The sequence below is a fragment of the Ipomoea triloba genome, chromosome 11, assembly GCF_003576645.1.
Source record: "Ipomoea triloba cultivar NCNSP0323 chromosome 11, ASM357664v1".
Taxonomy (NCBI): domain Eukaryota; kingdom Viridiplantae; phylum Streptophyta; class Magnoliopsida; order Solanales; family Convolvulaceae; genus Ipomoea; species Ipomoea triloba.
The window spans coordinates 19,839,126-19,857,240 of record NC_044926.1 but is presented as its reverse complement, the minus strand read 5'-3'; the positions used below and the strand labels follow the sequence as shown (position 1 = coordinate 19,857,240).

The window sequence follows — 18,115 nt, the reverse complement described above, 5'->3', positions numbered from 1 at the left end:
ATAATTAAACTAATTATACATCAAAATAAATTATAAATTTACTACAAAGTTGCTTATATTTTAAATTAAATTTAATTATTTTAATACTTTGTAATAATATAACATTAAATTTATATTTTCAAATTTTAGTCCGTGCATCGCACGGGTGGCATACTAGTTGGTTTAATCGCGCATGTGATAACTAGTATATCAAATATAGTTCAATACTTTATTTTACACTTAGGGTGTATTTGGTAACCTGTAAAATGACTTCCGAAAAATGTTTTCTGAGTTTTCGGTGTTTGGTAACGTCCGGAAAATGCGGTCAACGGAAAATGTTTTTCGTTGACCAAGGAAAATCATTTCATTTTTCCGGAAAATGACTTACGGAATCCGGAATCGCCAGAGTGATCGTTCCGCATGTTCTCGACCAAAGTCAACCCATATCCTATATCACCCATGACTGTAAATGGATCAAGATCCTTAATCCATTCTCGGTATCTCCTGTTTTTTTTTTTTTTCAAAATTCCAACTTCCCAAATTAGCTATAAGCTCTGTTTGGTAAAACATGGGGAATTTAAAATAATGACTTATTTTTTGTTTCGAAATAAGCTATTAGTTTTTTTATCTTTTTTTATCTTATAAAAATGACACTATCTACCCTTCATTAATTTTTTTTTTTTGAAAACTACCCTTCATTAATTAAAGTCATAATATCTTAGGTTTTTTTTTTTGAGGGGATCCCAAAAACTAGATTAGTTTTCCGTTCTAATTACGCTTCTGTCCTTCACAAGGCTCTCAAGGACATCACTCGACAGCCTCTCGAACTCAATCCAATCGCATCTCTTTCTGATATCATTCGACGGCCTCTCAAACTCAATCCAATCACATCTCTTTCTGATCGCATGCTTAGCAAGAGTATCAGTCACGGTGTTATGCTCCCGAGGAATATCAAAAGTCCTAATATCTTAGTTTATCTTTTTATGTCTTTTTATACATATCAGCTAATTTAAGGGAAAATAGTCAAATAAGCCCTCAAACATTACCTAAAAGTGCAATTAAGCCCTCCAACATTAAAAAAAGCTCAATTAAACACTCAAACTTGTCATTTTGATACATTTAAACCCAAATGACCGGTTGTTCACCTGAAACAACAGGTCATTAATTTTCCTGCTACCCGCGTATAGTATCTGTTCGTCTTCAACAGAGAAGACGGTTGTGCAGTGGTCTTTTCGACGGTGGAGAACAATTGGCGGCGACGACGATCGTCTTCAACGGAGAATACGTCTGCAAACTTCTGTTCATTAGAGAAGACGAGCAGACTGTTCGTCCAACGGAGAAGACAGGCAGATGTTGAGCGCCGGTAGCATGAAGAAGTTCAACGGCCGCCGACGGTAGTCTTTTCGTCTGTGGAAAACGATCGGCGGTGGTCCTTCCGGCGAAGGTGATCGTAAATCTAGCTTTTTTGGGCAGTGAATAACCGATAACCTATTGGTTATCGGTAGATATGGTTTATTTGATCTATTTTAACAAGTTTGAGTGTTTGGCTGAACTTTTTTAATGTTGGAGTTAGAGAGTTTAATTGCACTTTTAAGTAATGTTTGGATGCTTATTTGACCCTTTTCAACACTTTAATTTCATTTTCTTTAAAATAAAAAAACACTTTAATTTCATTTACTTAACTTATTAACTTTTAATTTATCAACTTTCAGCTAACTTTTCAACTTTTGATGGAACGCCACAAAGCATTATTCTTCAATTTGGACAGCAAAACTCGTATGCATTACAATGTGAAGTGCAAGCAAACAGATCATACCTATATTGAATTTGTTCACTTGTAAGTATACTCGTGGACTTGCTAGAGAATGCAATTTAATTTAGGTAATGGTGTGTAGAATTCTGCCATTGTCACAAGCTAAGGCTCACAAAACTTGTACTCAACACAAACATCACGGCAGTATGGCACTCATAACTTAATGAGCAAAATGTTACACAAATCTACAACATTTGATGAAGGTACGTTTGAAGTCTTTGCAAACAACTATTCCTATTACATGTGGTTGAAAAAAACACCAGAAGCAGAGGAACTACCACCCAATTGGAAGTAACGTTATCAGATTGAAGAGCATTGACCAAAATGCATGTATATGATGGAGCTCAATGCACTTCTCTACTTTCTTTTTTCAACAAGTTTCCAATTTGTACAAGTGCCTGGACGTGAGTGGGACCAAGTTAGCTGTGCAAATACTTATTGCTGTCTATGTATCGATTTAGCATGTAAAAAATGCTAGAAATCACATTCACATGTGCGCTGATAAATGCAGAAAATTGCAAGAAAAGATTGGATATACATAGAAATAAAAGAGAGAGAGACAAGGAGACGGACCTCAATGGCAATCTCCGTAGGCGTGATAGTGCAAACATCAATGCAACCGCTTTTTGCAGCAATATCTGAAAAAGCTTACACCGTTATTCTCAAGACATTTTGGAACATTAAAAAAAAGTATGATTGAAACTAAAATATTAAGAGGCCAAGAACTGGAGGAAAAAGAAAGCAGAACACAATGATTGCATACTTTCTAGGCAAACCCTAGCTTTGGCATTGGCATATGCATCCTCCCTTTTGTCCAGAAGTGTCGACAAACGTTTGAGAGTCTATATGAGTAAAAAAGAAAAAAAGCATCCCAACAAAGCAAGTATTAGTATTTCTACTATCTTTCTCAACATTCATAATCAAATTAGAAATTTAGAGCCATTTCCAGATGTGCAATTTTAGGGTTAAGTTGTAAACCTTGGCATAAATGTCCCCATATTCATTATGAAATAGGGGCCGGGAATGAGTTCCAACTGCTGAAATTCTCCTAGCTAAGGCATCCACAGGCACATCTAACCAGACACTAATGCCCTTGTGCATATATCTCCTGCATGAATTCCAGAAAACATCACCAGCTAATGGCATGGCAGACAAAGAATTTGATTATATAAATACTAGAAGCAAGACTTTGTATTTGATGCTTAAATGTTTATACCAGTTAATGGGCCGAACAACCACACCCCCACCAGTGGAAACAACAACCTCACGCATCAAAGAAAGCTTGCGCAAGACCTCTGTCTAAAATGCACAAGTAGAAAACATAATTATTCAGTATAAGGAATAAGAAAGATAAGCTGATAAAAGGAATAAGAAAGATAAGCTGATAAGAACTGAACCATTTGACACTAAGCATCATTTGTTTCATCATCTGTGTACATCCAATAAGGCAACCCTTATTTAAGTTTTAAGCTATATACTTTGTGGAAAACAATCACCCACTACTATAAGTGCCCTTGTATTTATATGATACAAGCTTCCACTACACTTTATTGCATCAGATAGCCTTATTTTGCCACATGGCTACAGCACGCCACTGTGTACAAGGAAGTGAGAGTGGTAAACAACAATTTCAATCCCTTCACCATTGTGCAGGAAAAGTTTAGATTACACTATTGTTTAGGAGATATCTAAAGAGCAAAGCATGCAACAATTCCACATACAAGAGAAGAATGATGAAGAAGATACAAGGAGAAAAGATTTCTGCTGTTAGTAAGTTACTTACCTCATTATCTCTAAAGAAGCCCTCGCCGTGTAGCTTAAAGATTTCAGCAACACTTGTTCCACCAACAGCTTGCTCTATAAGTGTATCACTGAAGTATTCACAAGGTAAAATAATTCATATTCATTAGATAACAACATAGTAAGGATAGTTGTGTCTTGTTTAAACACAAAAGCATGTGTACCCAAGTTTGTATTTTTCTATTATCACTGATTTACATATAAGTCACAATAAATATCAACAATAACCTGGATTAAAAAAGACTATAGAGATTAACTAGTCAAAAAATGCATAGCCAAGTGCCTCTGCAATAATTCTGCCAACGGTTGTTTTGCCAGAGCCCATCATTCTTGACATTTAATATGCATATTAGACAATTGAATGAAATTTAGACCTTAAGAGCTATTTATAGAAAATACTGGTAACAAAGCTCACCAACAAGATATATGCATCGCCCGCTTAGGTACGGTTCAATCTCTTCTGACTTACTCTGCAACAGAAATAACTCGGTAAGATGATGTGTAAAGCTGTTTAAAACAAGCTAAAAAAATTTCCTTTAAAATATTCAGAATTGTAATGTTGGTGCCCTTAAACTGCTATGAAGAACAATAGCAATCAAAATGGATTACAGTATTTTTGTCTGAGACACAACAAGATACTAACAAGAAAATAGGTACCTTCAAAACGTGAACTTCATCAAGGGATGGTAGAGAGTTTTCAGATTCCATAATAGAGGCTGCAAAGAAAAATTAGAATGCATTAAAAAAATAATAATAAATAAATAAAAACATCAAATGAGATCATGCAAGTATGACGTTAGTTTTCCAATTGGATTTCTTTTCGGCATGCCAGCACTATTTGAGTTATTTGCATTTGTACATAAATTATGTGTCTCTTCATGTACATTCAATATGTCCAGTTCATTCTTCAAAACTGGTAGTGTTGGGGTTTTGGACCGGGTAGCATAATACAAAACCCATAAGAGCATCCACAACTGTGGGTATTATTTGGTTTATGTCAGAATGGATCCAACATGGCAGGAGAGGGCGTGAAATTGGTTCCTCTGCAAAACTAGTTCTTGGAACAGTAACCTCTGCAAATGGATCCATCACTGCTGTGCGTGTTTCGCGCACAGCAGCGCCTACTCGGGTGCGTCAGGCGCGCCTGACACATCTAATTTTTTTTAAATATCAGATTTGTTTTTTTTCCATCCCCTCCCATTTTCTCTTTCCTAATCACACTCAAAAACCGCGAAAAAACTCCATTGATAGGGATGCTCTAAAAGACTTTGGTTTATTTCATTAATACAATGAGGATAATAATAACAGGGCTACTAGGGAACTCTTAAAAGTGAAGGCAATCATTAATGCAATAAGGATAATAATAACAGGGCTACTAGGGAACTCTTAAAAGTGAAGGCAATCCTACACTTTTCCATATTAAATTGAAGCTAATCTGCTTTTGTGAATCTAGCAACATAGAATCCGTTAACATTGTACAAATGATCTCGGTGCTGTGATGAAGTAATTGCTTTAAGAAATACTGAGTATACAATTGGGAGACAAAATGCCATATCATAGTACAGAGAGAACTACCTTGAGAATTCTGAGAAGAACATGAAGCCGTCAGCAAACATGGTCTGTGCCAACTCTTGGCTTTTATAGGTTGAAAGTCACAGGAAATTAACATCTGACTTCTCTGATGTTTGGTCTGACACTTGGAAAAACTCAGCGAGCCATTGGACTTTGGCAGTCTATTTTCTGAACTAATCCACGGGGAGAGTTGCAAACTCCTTGCAATTTTTGCCTCCATAAATCCTGCTTCTCCAACTCCTCTCAATTGATCAATAACCTTAATTTGTCACTATACTATCTCTGCAAATACAGAAATCCGATTAAACACCTCATTCATTGCACACAAATCCCTCGAGACTTATCATTTTGTTGGCATTTAATACAAGTAATAATAAGATAAATACTTATAAATAAATTAATTTATAGATCCCATTAAGTATAGGTTCCACTAAAAACCCAACACACTCAATAATGAATAACCCAAAAGAAAAATAAATAAATAAGATACCAAAATAAAGAAAACCCACAAATTAATACTTCCATTTAAACTAATAGATCAGAAACAAAACAAACAATTCAGTGTGAATATCTAGGCAGAAAACAGAGTATTATTTTAACTTTGGATGTGTAAGTGAAGGATGTGACAATAATGAGGCATTGAGCAATTCATGAATATCAGTGCTAATTGCTAAAGGGCTACATTCACAGAGTATTTTTGGTATATTTAACAATACACTGTTAAGGGGAAATACAGATTCACACACACTTTATAGTGTCCATGTTCATGGAAAACTATTTCCAATGAAACAAAGTCAACAATTAAATAAAATTAATTAAATTACAAATCAAGAAAATAAATATATTTACTTGTGCGACTGGTTGACTGCTAATCGGGACAGACTAAACAAGTGAAGGTGGAAGGGGCCAGATGGACTGCGAGTTGGCCGTGGGTCGTCTGCTCTGTCGACCGTGGACGGACTCGCTACTCTGCTCTGCGACTGGACTGGATGGACTCACTGGTCTGCTATCGCCTACTCTGCTCGTTGGCCGCTGCGTCGATTCTGTGGATTATGAAGATTGAAGTTGGGAAGAGTGAAGGCGGAAGGGGATTTAGGTCGGGCAATAGGGGAATGGGCGGAAAGGGATTTAGGTAATTAGGTTAGAGATAAGGGGAATTGGTTAGAGCAAAGATGAGCGGGTTTGGTCTAGGGGTGTAAACGACCCGACCCGACCCGAGCTTGGGGTGGCTCGAGCACGAGCTCGATTGAGCTTGAAAAATGAAGCTCAAGCTCGGCTCACCATATTCGAGCAGCTCAAGCTCGGCTCGAGTGTTTGAAAAAATATATTTGGCCATCTAGCTCAATCACATACAAATCAATACACAGCTATGTTGAATTGATTCTATTATTATTTTGAAAGAAAGAATGCAAGGAACCAAGGACTTCAAGGAAACTAAACAGAACAAGAATGTTAGTGGAAAAATGAAAAGGAAAATAGGCTCTCCAAATTGCTCCAGAAGCTGCATCACTTTCACTGCTTCTTATGCATTTGTTTACACTAAAAAACTCCTTAATGAGTTTGGTACACAGAACCACGCCTGGTTTGTACCCAATCTTTACCATATACTGAAGAAGATACAGAGTTTCGTCGTACTTCGCTGCTCCACAAGACCTATTTAGCCTTCTCCTAATATCAATTTCTTTGGAATGATGTAACTGTATTAGGGAAGGAAGCCTTATAATCTGTGGCAGGCTCAAGTTTCGTGGAAAAGAGAGGCGGTCAAGTGAAGAGCTTATAAGAAAACAAAATTGCAGGGCTTCTTGGCGTTCAAAGTTCACAGGGGAGCCCAAACAATGGTAGAACTAATAGAAGAGTAATCATCGAAAGCATAATTCAGAAGAAGTAAACCAATTCAACATCCTACCAGCTAAGGATATTCAGGGATTTGGGAAATAATTAGGATTTAGGGCAAAGGGTATAACGAACCAGAGAAGAAGAGCCGCTGCTTCACTTGAAAATTTGAAACTAACAACAAATGCCTATAATTTACCATTCAAAGTTCAAACACGGAGAATATCATTGTACAACAACAATTTAAACATGGGGAAACAAGATTTGTGAAGATTACCTTTGAAATTTGGCTTAAGATTACCAACAGAGTAGTGCCTTAAAATTTGCAGGGGAGAGCGTGGGGCCTTGGCGTCGTCGTCCACTGCTCGGGTTCGAAAATGAGCAGGTTTGGTGACTGGTCTGCAATGGAGTCTGGAGATTGTGGAGGTAGGTAGGTGTGTTTCAGGCTTCAAATTTTGTTATATTTATATGAAACTGAAATTTTAGTTGGTGACTTGGTTGTAGTGGGTGGGTAAGAGAAAAAGTTGTTGGATCAACACTCAATAGTAAGTATTTTTCAGCATTCTCAAATAAAACTGTTAGGTCTTCCTGAATAGTTAAAATTTTGGTGTAATTTTTAAAAAGTTTTTGTAAATGTGATTAAGAAAGAGAAAATGGGGTGAAAAAAAAATAAAATGAAAAAACAAAATAAAATATAAAGCTAAAAAGAAAAAAAATAAAATAATATATTTACGCACCCCGCTTGGGCGCAAGGACTGTGCCTCACGCATGTGAGGCGCAGTCCTTTCTCAGGCTAGGGGCCCACCAAAACCTGCAAAACCCCCTCATTTGCAAGGCATATCAATCCTCCCTCTCTCTTCCCTCACTCTCCTCCACCATGTCAAAAAACTCATTAAAACCCGTGCAAAATTTGTTGGTCCCAAGGGGATGGGGTACAAGTCTAGAGGGGGGGGGGGGGNGAAATTGGTCTCCCACGCCGAACATGGGTCTTTGCACAATTTCAGCATTTTTCATGGAGTAGTGGTCTTGTAACTTGAGCCTTTTGTTTTGTAGTGAATATTCCATATTCCACTTTCTTGAGTTCATGCTTCACTTGCTTCTTTTGGATAAAGTTACTCTTTTTATGTTCCCATCATTCCTTGTTTGGGGAATCTGACCACTTCAGGATTGGTGCACTTCTTGACCGTTTGTGGTGGAGGTCTGACGTGTCATCCACTTCCGTCCATTTTGAAACCTCCCGCTCAGCACCTCTTCAATATTTTTTCTCCATGATATTCTTCTTCTCCAAACTTAGAGTATTTTATCTGCACATGTTGACTAACATTCAGCCTCTTGGAGAAGTGCCGGTTTATCGAGACCATAGAAGATGTCTCGACCACTTGATGTTTCAATCCCATGTATCGAGAGGTCTATCTCTCGAATATTCTTTACGTCTCGAACTCGATAGGTATATCGAGAGGTCCTTACCTCTCGAACTTGGCTTGTGTCTCGAGACTTAGTTGATGTCTCGTAGACCCTTATTCCTCCAGAGTTGTCTCGTGCCTGCTTCTGATCTATCTGTTTGCTTACAACACGAAAACTTCTAAGTTGTTCAAACAAGTTTACCTTAAGCTTAAATATTTCCCGAGTTGAGCTCAAATTACCCGGTTGTATTTTCGCTCTTAGTTTACTTATCGAACTTACATTGTTTTGCCTATGTATCGAGACTTGGGGATTCTTACTTAACAGTTGGTATCATCAAAACCTATTACATGATGTTCCTAACAAAATTAACTAATGGGGATAGTCGTATTCATTATTTCTCTCTCTTTTTTGATAAAAGGAATTGAGTCATTTTCATTTTTGGTCCTACTGTTATTGGAGCATTGCCAATTTTAGTCCACTTCATTAATTTTTGCCATATTGCGGCCAATATTATTTAAACATTTCCACTTTTAGTCCACTGTTAAAATTTTCATCAAATAACCGTCCAAAACATGGGTATTTTGATCTTTTCAAGCTTTAATCATTTCCTTTACCCTTTGTAGTGGTTTTCCTTACAGATTTTCATCCAATGAAGAGGTCCGGCGAAAGCCATGGCTTTGTAATGTGGCTCAGATGGCTTTCGTCGGACCTCTTCAATAGATGAAAATCTGTAAGGAAAACTATTACAAAGGGTCAAGGAGATGACCAAAGCATGAAAAGACAAAAAAATACCCCTATTTTGGACGGCAATTTGACGAAAATTTTAAGATGGACTAAAAGTGGCTAGGACTAAATAAGACTGGTCACAATGTGGCAAAAATTAATGAAGTGGACTAAAATTGGCAATGCTCCAATACAGTAGGACAAAAAATGAAAATGATCATTATTTCTCTTTTAATACACAAAAATAAAGAAAATTTTACTTTTGATCATATGACTATTGAGATATTGTTAATTGGAATCTATGAGTTTAAAAACACTCAATTTGACTCCACAACTATTCAGTTTTTCTCAATTTCAATTCCTCCGACCAAATTGCCGGCGAAAAGTAGCTAGAAAATTTTAATGGGTAAAATGATAAGGGTAATTTAGTCTTTTGCTTATTCTCTCCTCTTTCTTCTTTATTTCTTGCTCTGAAACTACAACTCTGATCTCTATCTTAGAGTTTTCGTCGCAATACCCAATCAGAGACACCAAATGGCAGTGTCGAAGCTTAAACAACATTTGAATTTCGGTCAGGAATTTATGAATGCCTTGTTCGGACTGTGGATTCCCACGTTTCATAGTTACTTTTGTCGTTCCGTCGTTTATTACGCTGACGTAGACATTGTCGAATCCTCTAACTCCGATGATTTGGCTGGAGTCCCAATTCTTGGTGGCTTCCTGCAATATTGCTAAGGAGAAGTACCAGCCCAACCCTGCTTGTGATGAGAAGAATTGGCTCTTTCGCAATCCCAAAGAGTTCTTGTTGTTCCTAAGGCATGTGTCTTCTGCATAGATGGGAAGCAACCATGACGAGAAGCTCTTACTCTTTTGCCAATCTTGGGGCCTCTTTTACCACTTGATAGCCATGGCTCCCAGCTCGATAAACACACCAAGCATCATGACAAACCCGAGGGCAGCCACCGTGTTCCAGTTGACAAACCCGCCCATCCGTTTGATAGAAAAGCAAAGCATTAATGCATTTATTGTTGAGTTTGATAGAAAAGCAAAGCATTAATGCATTTACTGTTGCATTTATTGTGTTCACATTGGTAGAAGTTAATGCTTGCGTGTAAGTGTTAAACTGATTTGGCTTCCCAATTAATTTGGATTTTGCATTTGGAATATATATATTTATTTATGTACGTACATATATATAATAATAATATATGTATACAATTTTGCACCTTGAGCCACGTGAGGCATTATCTTTTGTGTATCACCCATGTGCTATGTAAGTTCCAAGAAAAGCATGTTGAAAATTAATAATTAAATATTCAATATGTAGTAAATTGCAATTTTGCTGAGATGATAGAATCAAGGACACAAGATTTGGCTACAATTCCCGCCCACTCACTCAATATATGTCATTTCGAATTCCAATACAGCTTAGTTATAGCCTATAAATATTCATGCCCTGTGGCATAATCCTCACAATTCTCTCATTTACATTGGAGCACAAGGGGAGAAAAACATCACTGTCCTGTGGTGTAATCCTCAGTATTGCATAGAAGCACAAGGAGAGAAAAAAAATCAGAAAACAAGAAGCACAAGGTGAGAAAAACATCAGAAACAAGAGGTAATAACTCATTATTTTCAGTGATAATTTTTTTGCCTACCTTAAGAATACAAATAAACCAATGACAACTGATTTGTTGAAAAAATTATTGCAACACAATTATGGATACCTGATGTGCTGGTCATAGTGAGGAATTTTTTTTCTACATTATGTTCTCACAAGGTAGTTAGTGTTGTTAACATATTATTATTTTTAGTCTTCTTTAATATAGAGATTTAGAATAAAAACAGTAGAGCAGTATAACTTGAACTTCAATTTATATTCCAATTTATTGTTTGATCCAAACTTACAGACATACACCATTATAAACTCAACAAAAAAATTTTCTATTGCTAAAGTCCAGGATTCTGCAAAAGTGTGTGTGTGTATATATATATATATACATATGAACTCATATTGGCTATTAAATATTTTCAACTATATCTCAAACTTCATAAATAAAAAAAATCCAGTAAGTATTTTAACTATTCTGAGTAAATACTAAAAAAAAATATAGAACTTGAATAGATCAAAATATTTGAATATAAAAGAATAACCTGTATGTCCATACAACAAAATCATCCTTGAATTTGGATAACACTAAGACGTGCGAAATATAACGTTAAAAACAGTAGCAAAAAATAAGTGATTGAAAAATGATTCATATGAAAATAAAACCAAACACTTACTGCCGAAACAAAGTTGAACAAGGAGGCAAGAGTTCTAACCTGGACCGCAACTCTTGGGAGAAACCCAGATCTCAAAATCCAATCTGGACAGATCTCAAATGAAAGAGAGATAAATGAATAAATTGTAAGAACAAATAATAAAAGGTCAAAAGTATGAGTCCACTAAACTCCACTATGACCTTAAATCAGGGATACACTAACACCTAAATTAGGGATCCACTAATTTATGTTTTGTTCTTATTCAGAAAGTGGTGCAAATAATTAAGAATAGGAAAATTTTCATGATTAGTGCATTGATGGAATGCAACTATATAAAGGCCATCAAAATCCCCCTCACTGCTTGACATACAGTCTTATACACCATCTGAGAGAGTTGAGTCAAGTGAGAGAAAAATAATTAGGAAGCTCAAGCAAAGGCAGCAGCACAGTTCAGTCAGGCAATCAAACAAACAACTATGGCTGGAGGTTAGATCCTATATATTTCATATACTTCAGTTTTAATTCTTACATAAATGATTACTGATAACATGGGGAATCCAGAAAATAATCTCCCCTTTCTGTAATACGGAGTATTAAATTTTTATTGAGCTGCTTCAAAGAAAGGAAAGTGAAGGCACCTGCAACAGAGCTACCATCACTAGAAGAGTCGTTGCACTGCTACCTGGAAGAGAAGGTACAATTCGAGTGTGAAGGTGATCTGTAGAAAAACCACCGGAATCGACCGCATGAGGTATCTCCGCAACATTCTCCACCGTTTCAAGAACAACTTCAGATTACTCATTAAAAATAGAGCATAGGAAATGTGAAGTTTTTGGGCAAACGAAGAACGACTTAGGGTTTGTTTTAGCAATTTGGAGTGAACTTTGTGGACTGAAGATAGAGAGAAGGGAGAGCATCTGGAAACAGGCGATAAGAAAGGGAAGAAACTCTGAAAGGATGGGAAATGGGTGAACCATCTTAGGGTTTCTCTTCTCTCTTTTGTTTAAACAATTGGGTAATGGATCAACTTTAGGATGTTTCCAGAACAAAATAGTATTTGGGCCAACTCTTAGATAGACATAATATATATATGTGTGTATATATTTATTTATTAATTGTTTAATAATTTGTATATGGAAATTGTAAATGTATATTTGTGAATTGAGGTTTTTAATATCTGTAATAAATTTTAAATTTAAGTTTTATATATTAAAATACAGAACAATTATTTTGTTTGATATTCCTTAATTTTTTTATCAATTACTACAATCTAGTCAGTGAAACAAGTTTTTATCCATATGAAAAGCACATAAATAAAATTACATGTATATATTAAATTAGTAATTGCATATGACCAAGTTAATCAAAACATTAAGTCTTTTACTTTACTACCGACCATTAAAAACTATTTATCATACTTATAGTTTAATTATATAGATTTTTAAATTACTTCAATATATATTTGTACTTCAAATACAAATATTGTTTACAAATAAGTATTCAATAATTTGTAATTTCAATTCAATAATTTGGTTCCTCGGATGAGTATGACTCCGTCATATCTGAGGTTGCCATTTAAGTTCAATAGAAGACAATTACCATTGATGCTTTCATATGCTATGACCATTAACAAGAGTCAAGGTAGAACATTATCTCATGTTGGGTTATTAAAGAAATCGGTATTTGTGCATGGTCAAATGTAAGTTTGTTGCTTCAAGAGTTAGATTCTACTTTGTAGTGATTTAGAAAAATGTTGTAAGCAAACAACTAATGTTGTTTACAAAGAAGTTTTTAATAATTTGTAATTAAGTATTCTACTTTTTGTTTGCAAAAAAAAAAAAAAAAAGTATTCTACTTTCGAACAATGATTTCAAACTTTTATTAATACACAATTCAATTCTTTACAATATAATAATATATTATAAATTATATTATAAGCATTCAATTGATTAATTACTTTTTTAACATCCTTATAAACAAATCATTTTATTTTTTGTATCTACAGTATAAATACATAAAATCATATAACATTGTAGTCATTTACATATTGTTAGTGCATTTAATTATAACATATATATTTATATTTTTCATACCGTGCATCGCACGGATAAAATACTAGTATATAAAAAAGCTAGATCTTTTTGGCTCTCAAATTCCCGCCCAAATGAATAGTATCTTTATATCATTAGAGCATCTACACCTGTAGGTTTTTCTTGGTTTTTTTTAGAAGTATAAACTGATGCTTAGTTTTTCAATAGATGTGGAGGATAGTTCTTTCTCATTTCATGTTCCTGCAAGAGTAAAATTATTGTGAGGCCTACAAAATGAAAAAGGAAAACAAACACAGCTGTGGAACACGCGTGTAGTTGGGGCATGAACATTTTTTTTTTAGTTTCTTTCTTTGCTTTTTTTTTTATTGTTGTCAGTTTGCTTTTCTTTTTCCTTTTTTTTTCTTTTGCTTCCTTTTTTGTTCTCAACACTCTCTCTCTCTCCTAATGTCACATAAATAATTGTGCAAAATTTATAAAAGATAAGGATGCTCTTATAGCCAAGAGATTTTGCCCAATGAATTTCTTCCATTTTCCCACCAAATCTACCTTCCAAATATAAAAATATCAAATTAAATATTAAAATTCAATATACTTGACCAATGAAATGATACGTGTACCTAACAATTCTTATTTTGATTCATTTTTTTTCCACTTGAGTTTATTTTTCACTTTATCTTTTTGTATAAATAAAATAATTTATAAAAAATATATCATTACAAAGATCTAATTAAGATCTTTTAAGTGACATCCATATTGATATATTTTTTATTTTATTTTAAATAAATCTATAGGTAAATAAAGTCATTACTTTAGTGTAATATTTATATATACATTAAGCTTTGTTTGATTAATATATAGAAATAACATTATGAACATACTATAAAATGAAGGGAAAATTGCATCTTTGGTCCCTGAGCTTTAACCAAGTTCCGACTCAGTCCCTGAGTTATGACCGTATCCTAGTTTAGTCCCTCAGTTATGAACAAAGTGGCGCATTTGGTCCCTGGCCGTTAAAACTAACGGAAAAATTAAAAAATAATTAAAATTTGAGGGGTAAAATAGGAAATTCACATTTTATTCTTATTCTTATATCAAAATCACTTTTATAACATTATTTTTTACTTCTTAGCCTCTTATTTTCAATATTTTTCAATTCTAAAAGCATTTCAATAATTTTAGTATGACTTGTTAGTAGCCTGACTCTCGTATAACAAACTTAAAACCTAGTACAAACAAAGAAACACTTGATCATTGTGTTTAGGCATTTGAAAACACTATCCTAATAATTTTCGATTTTCTTTACTAAGCAACAAAGGTAATCAAACTAGAACTTTTGAGATACAAAACTCTGTTTTGTTAAAACCAGAGTAATGAAAGAGGAACCTAAGAATCAATTATAAAAATTTTAAAAACTTTTGTAACTTCAAAAAATGACAATTGACTAAACTATTGCATACAAAATATTTTTTACATACTAAAAATCTCAAGTTATTCTTTTGGTGAAATTCTCATAAAAGCAACCTGAGAAATTTGAAATTATTTTGTATCTCAGAAGTTCTAGTTTGATACCTTTGTTGCTTAGTAAAGGAAACCAAAAATCATTAGGATAGTGTTTTCAGATGCTTAAAAACAACGATCAAGTGTTTCTTTGTTTGTACTAGGTCATAAGTTTGTTATACGAGAGCTAGACTCCTAACAAGTCATACTAAAGTTATTGAAATGCTTTTAGAATTGAAAAATATTGAAAATAAGAGGCTAAGAAGTGAAAAATAATGTTATAAAAGTGATTTTGATATAAGAAGGATAATAAAATGTGAATTTCCTATTTTACCCTTCAAATTTTAACTATTTTTTAATTTTTCCGTTAGTTTTAACAGCCAGGGACCAAATGCGCCACTTCGTTCATAACTGAGGGACTAAACTCGGATACGACCATAACTCAGGGACTGAGTCGGAACTTGCTTAAAGCTTAGGGACCAAAGATGCAATTTTCCCTAAAATGAATGTAAATACATATGATATATATTTAGTTTAGCATTTTTGGACATTACAAAAATATGGAAGAGATGGAAGGGATACGTGATGAGCTGCGGAATAATTGAATGATGGGTATCTAGAGTTTCATACGGGTGAGTTGTAGTATTTATAGGATGGGTTGTTGGTTTGGGTTAGTTGGGTTAGACTGATTTTGGGTCATAGTTTATATTGGGCTAGATTTTAATATTGTAATAGTACATATTATTGCAATGAGATGGATTTAAATATTAGGTATTTCTATATTTGCAAAACGATCATTAGTCGCACATGTCTCACCATATGTTTTCTTGTGGTACTTGTGATTTGAAATATATAAATAGTAATGCTATTTTAGCACCAACATTGAATGTACTTAATGAGATCAATGAGTATATGAGTAGCTCGAATTCAACTGAGGGTAGGACGTATTTCAGCTCTAATTATTGTTAGGAACATCATGTAATAGGTTTTGATGATACCAACTGTTAAGTAAGAATCCCCAAGTCTCGATACATAGGCAAAACAATGTAAGTTCGATAAGTAAACTAAGAGCGAAAATACAACCGGGTAATTTGAGCTCAACTCGGGAAATATTTAAGCTTAAGGTAAACTTGTTTGAACAACTTAGAAGTTTTCGTGTTGTAAGCAAACAGATAGATCAGAAGCAGGCACGAGACAACTCTGGAGGAATAAGGGTCTACGAGACATCAACTAAGTCTCGAGACACAAGCCAAGTTCGAGAGGTNCCTGGCTGCTGTCCGAGCGAAAGAAACCTGAGGCTTGACGCGGGCTTGGTGATCAAAGGTCAAGTGCTCGAGAGGTGGAGTAACTGGAAGCGGGGCGAAAAACCTGAGGCTTGAGGCGGGCTTCGTGATCAAAGCTCAAGCGCTCGATATTGTACTAAATAAGGGAAGTTTTTAGTGCAATCCTTCCAGGGAGTTTCTGGAAGAAGAGTGGACGTAGGCGGGTTGGCCGAACCACTTAAAAATCTCTCTTGCATTTACTTACTGTTTTCATCTCTCGCTAACTTCTCGATTGCACTGCATATAATCACACCTCTCGAACTAACCCAAACTCGTGCTAACTAAAAGGGGATAACATTTCCGCTGCGCATAAAACTTTGTCTTCACCTCGTGAGGTATCGAACTTAAACATCCTAAGTTCAATACACACGAGAGGTTGAAAAGATTTGCAAAATCTTATACAAGTCTATTCACCCCCCCCCCTCTAGACTTGTACCCCATCCCCTTGGGACCAACAATTATGTTTGTCAATCGGATTATGGTTCATACATTGGTCCAATTGCATACCTAGAGCTTTTGAATGGGTTAAAATGCTCAGGGATTCCAAATCATTCTCTTGCTTTAAATCTGAGGTCTCCAATCAGGCTTTTTACTGAACATTGTCATTTACTGGGTTTGTGTAATGGCATGAGATTGGTTTATAATTAGTAAATTAGGGGATCATGTTATTGAAGCAAAAATTATGTCAAGAAATAATTTGGGTACTCGAGTTTTGATCCCGAAATTAACATTGACTCCATCAGATCCTCGGTTATCGCTTAAGTTCCAAATGAGACAATTCCATCTAATGTAATGCTATGCAATGACAATAAATAAGAACCAAGGTTAAAGTCTTTTTGAATCTTGGATTACTTTTGAAGAAACATGTTTTTGTACATGGACAATTGTATGTGGCTCTATCTAGCAACCCTAAGGGTCTTAAATTTTTATTTTAAGCCAAAATAGAGAGTACTTTTCTTCAACGACAAATATTATGCACAAGAAAGGTTTTAACAATTTGTAAATTTATAGAATTTGTTTACTTGATTATGCTATATTGGATTATGAGATGTACGTAAGTATCATTTTGACTTTTCCCTTTTTATTTTTAGGATTAATGCTAATAGATAATGAAAAGGTTAATTATGTTTTGCTTGAAATTGAAAAGTTTCCAAGTGCATGGGGAAAGAGTTTGTCTTGCTTTTCTTCTATGCTCGTGCCAGATACCAGTTGCTTAGCTTTGCATGGAAATCAATTGTTGTATGAGGATTTGTCATATGATTGTGATATTCTTAAGGTTGAACATGATAAAGTTGTTGGAGTGAAAAGTAGTATGTGTACACGAGTTTTGATTCCAAGATCATCATTGACACTATCGGATCCTCGATTGCCATTTAAGTTTCAAAGGAGAAAATTCCCTCTAATGTTGTATTCGCAATGATAATAAAGAGCCAAGGACAAAGTCTTTCAAACGTTGGTTTACTTTTGAAAAAAATCTATTTTTGTACATGGCCAGTTGTATGTGGCCTTGTCTCGAGTTAACAACCCAAATGGTCTTAAAGTGGTGATTTTAGCTGAGAATGGGGAGTATCCTTCTTCAACAGTAAATGTCGTGTATCAAGAAGTTTAAAAAAAATTATAATTGGATATATATATATATATATATATATATATATATATATATATATATATATAGTCATGATCAGGTGCGGCCGTGCTCTCCCGTGCGGCCATACGATTCACACCACTCAATGTTACGAAATACACCACTCAATGTTAAGAAACACACCACACAAATATGCACTGTGGTGTGTTTCTTAACATTGTGGTGTGTTTCTTAACATTGAGTGGTGTATTTCGTAACATTGAGTGGTGTG

The 18,115-nt window shown here is 34.8% G+C and overlaps 1 protein-coding gene across 2 annotated transcripts; it reads right to left on the bottom strand.

Annotated features, from left to right (window-relative positions):
- Positions 1-1,990: 1,990 nt before the first annotated feature.
- Positions 1,991-6,062, bottom strand: LOC115996441 (shikimate kinase, chloroplastic-like). 2 transcript variants are annotated; one of them, XM_031235656.1, is made up of 11 exons: positions 6,014-6,062; positions 5,168-5,446; positions 4,250-4,308; positions 4,008-4,062; positions 3,850-3,922; positions 3,576-3,663; positions 3,009-3,091; positions 2,771-2,900; positions 2,556-2,634; positions 2,366-2,439; positions 1,991-2,190 (listed from the first exon to the last, which is right to left on the bottom strand). In XM_031235656.1, the coding sequence occupies exons 2-11, from the start codon at positions 5,382-5,384 to the stop codon at positions 2,137-2,139; spliced, it is 912 nt and encodes a 303-aa protein (XP_031091516.1). In that variant the 5' UTR covers positions 5,385-5,446; positions 6,014-6,062; the 3' UTR covers positions 1,991-2,136. The 2 variants fall into 2 exon arrangements, with proteins under 2 accessions (XP_031091516.1, XP_031091517.1); XM_031235657.1 differs by having other exon boundaries at positions 2,366-2,430.
- Between the last annotated feature and the right edge of the window lie 12,053 nt (positions 6,063-18,115).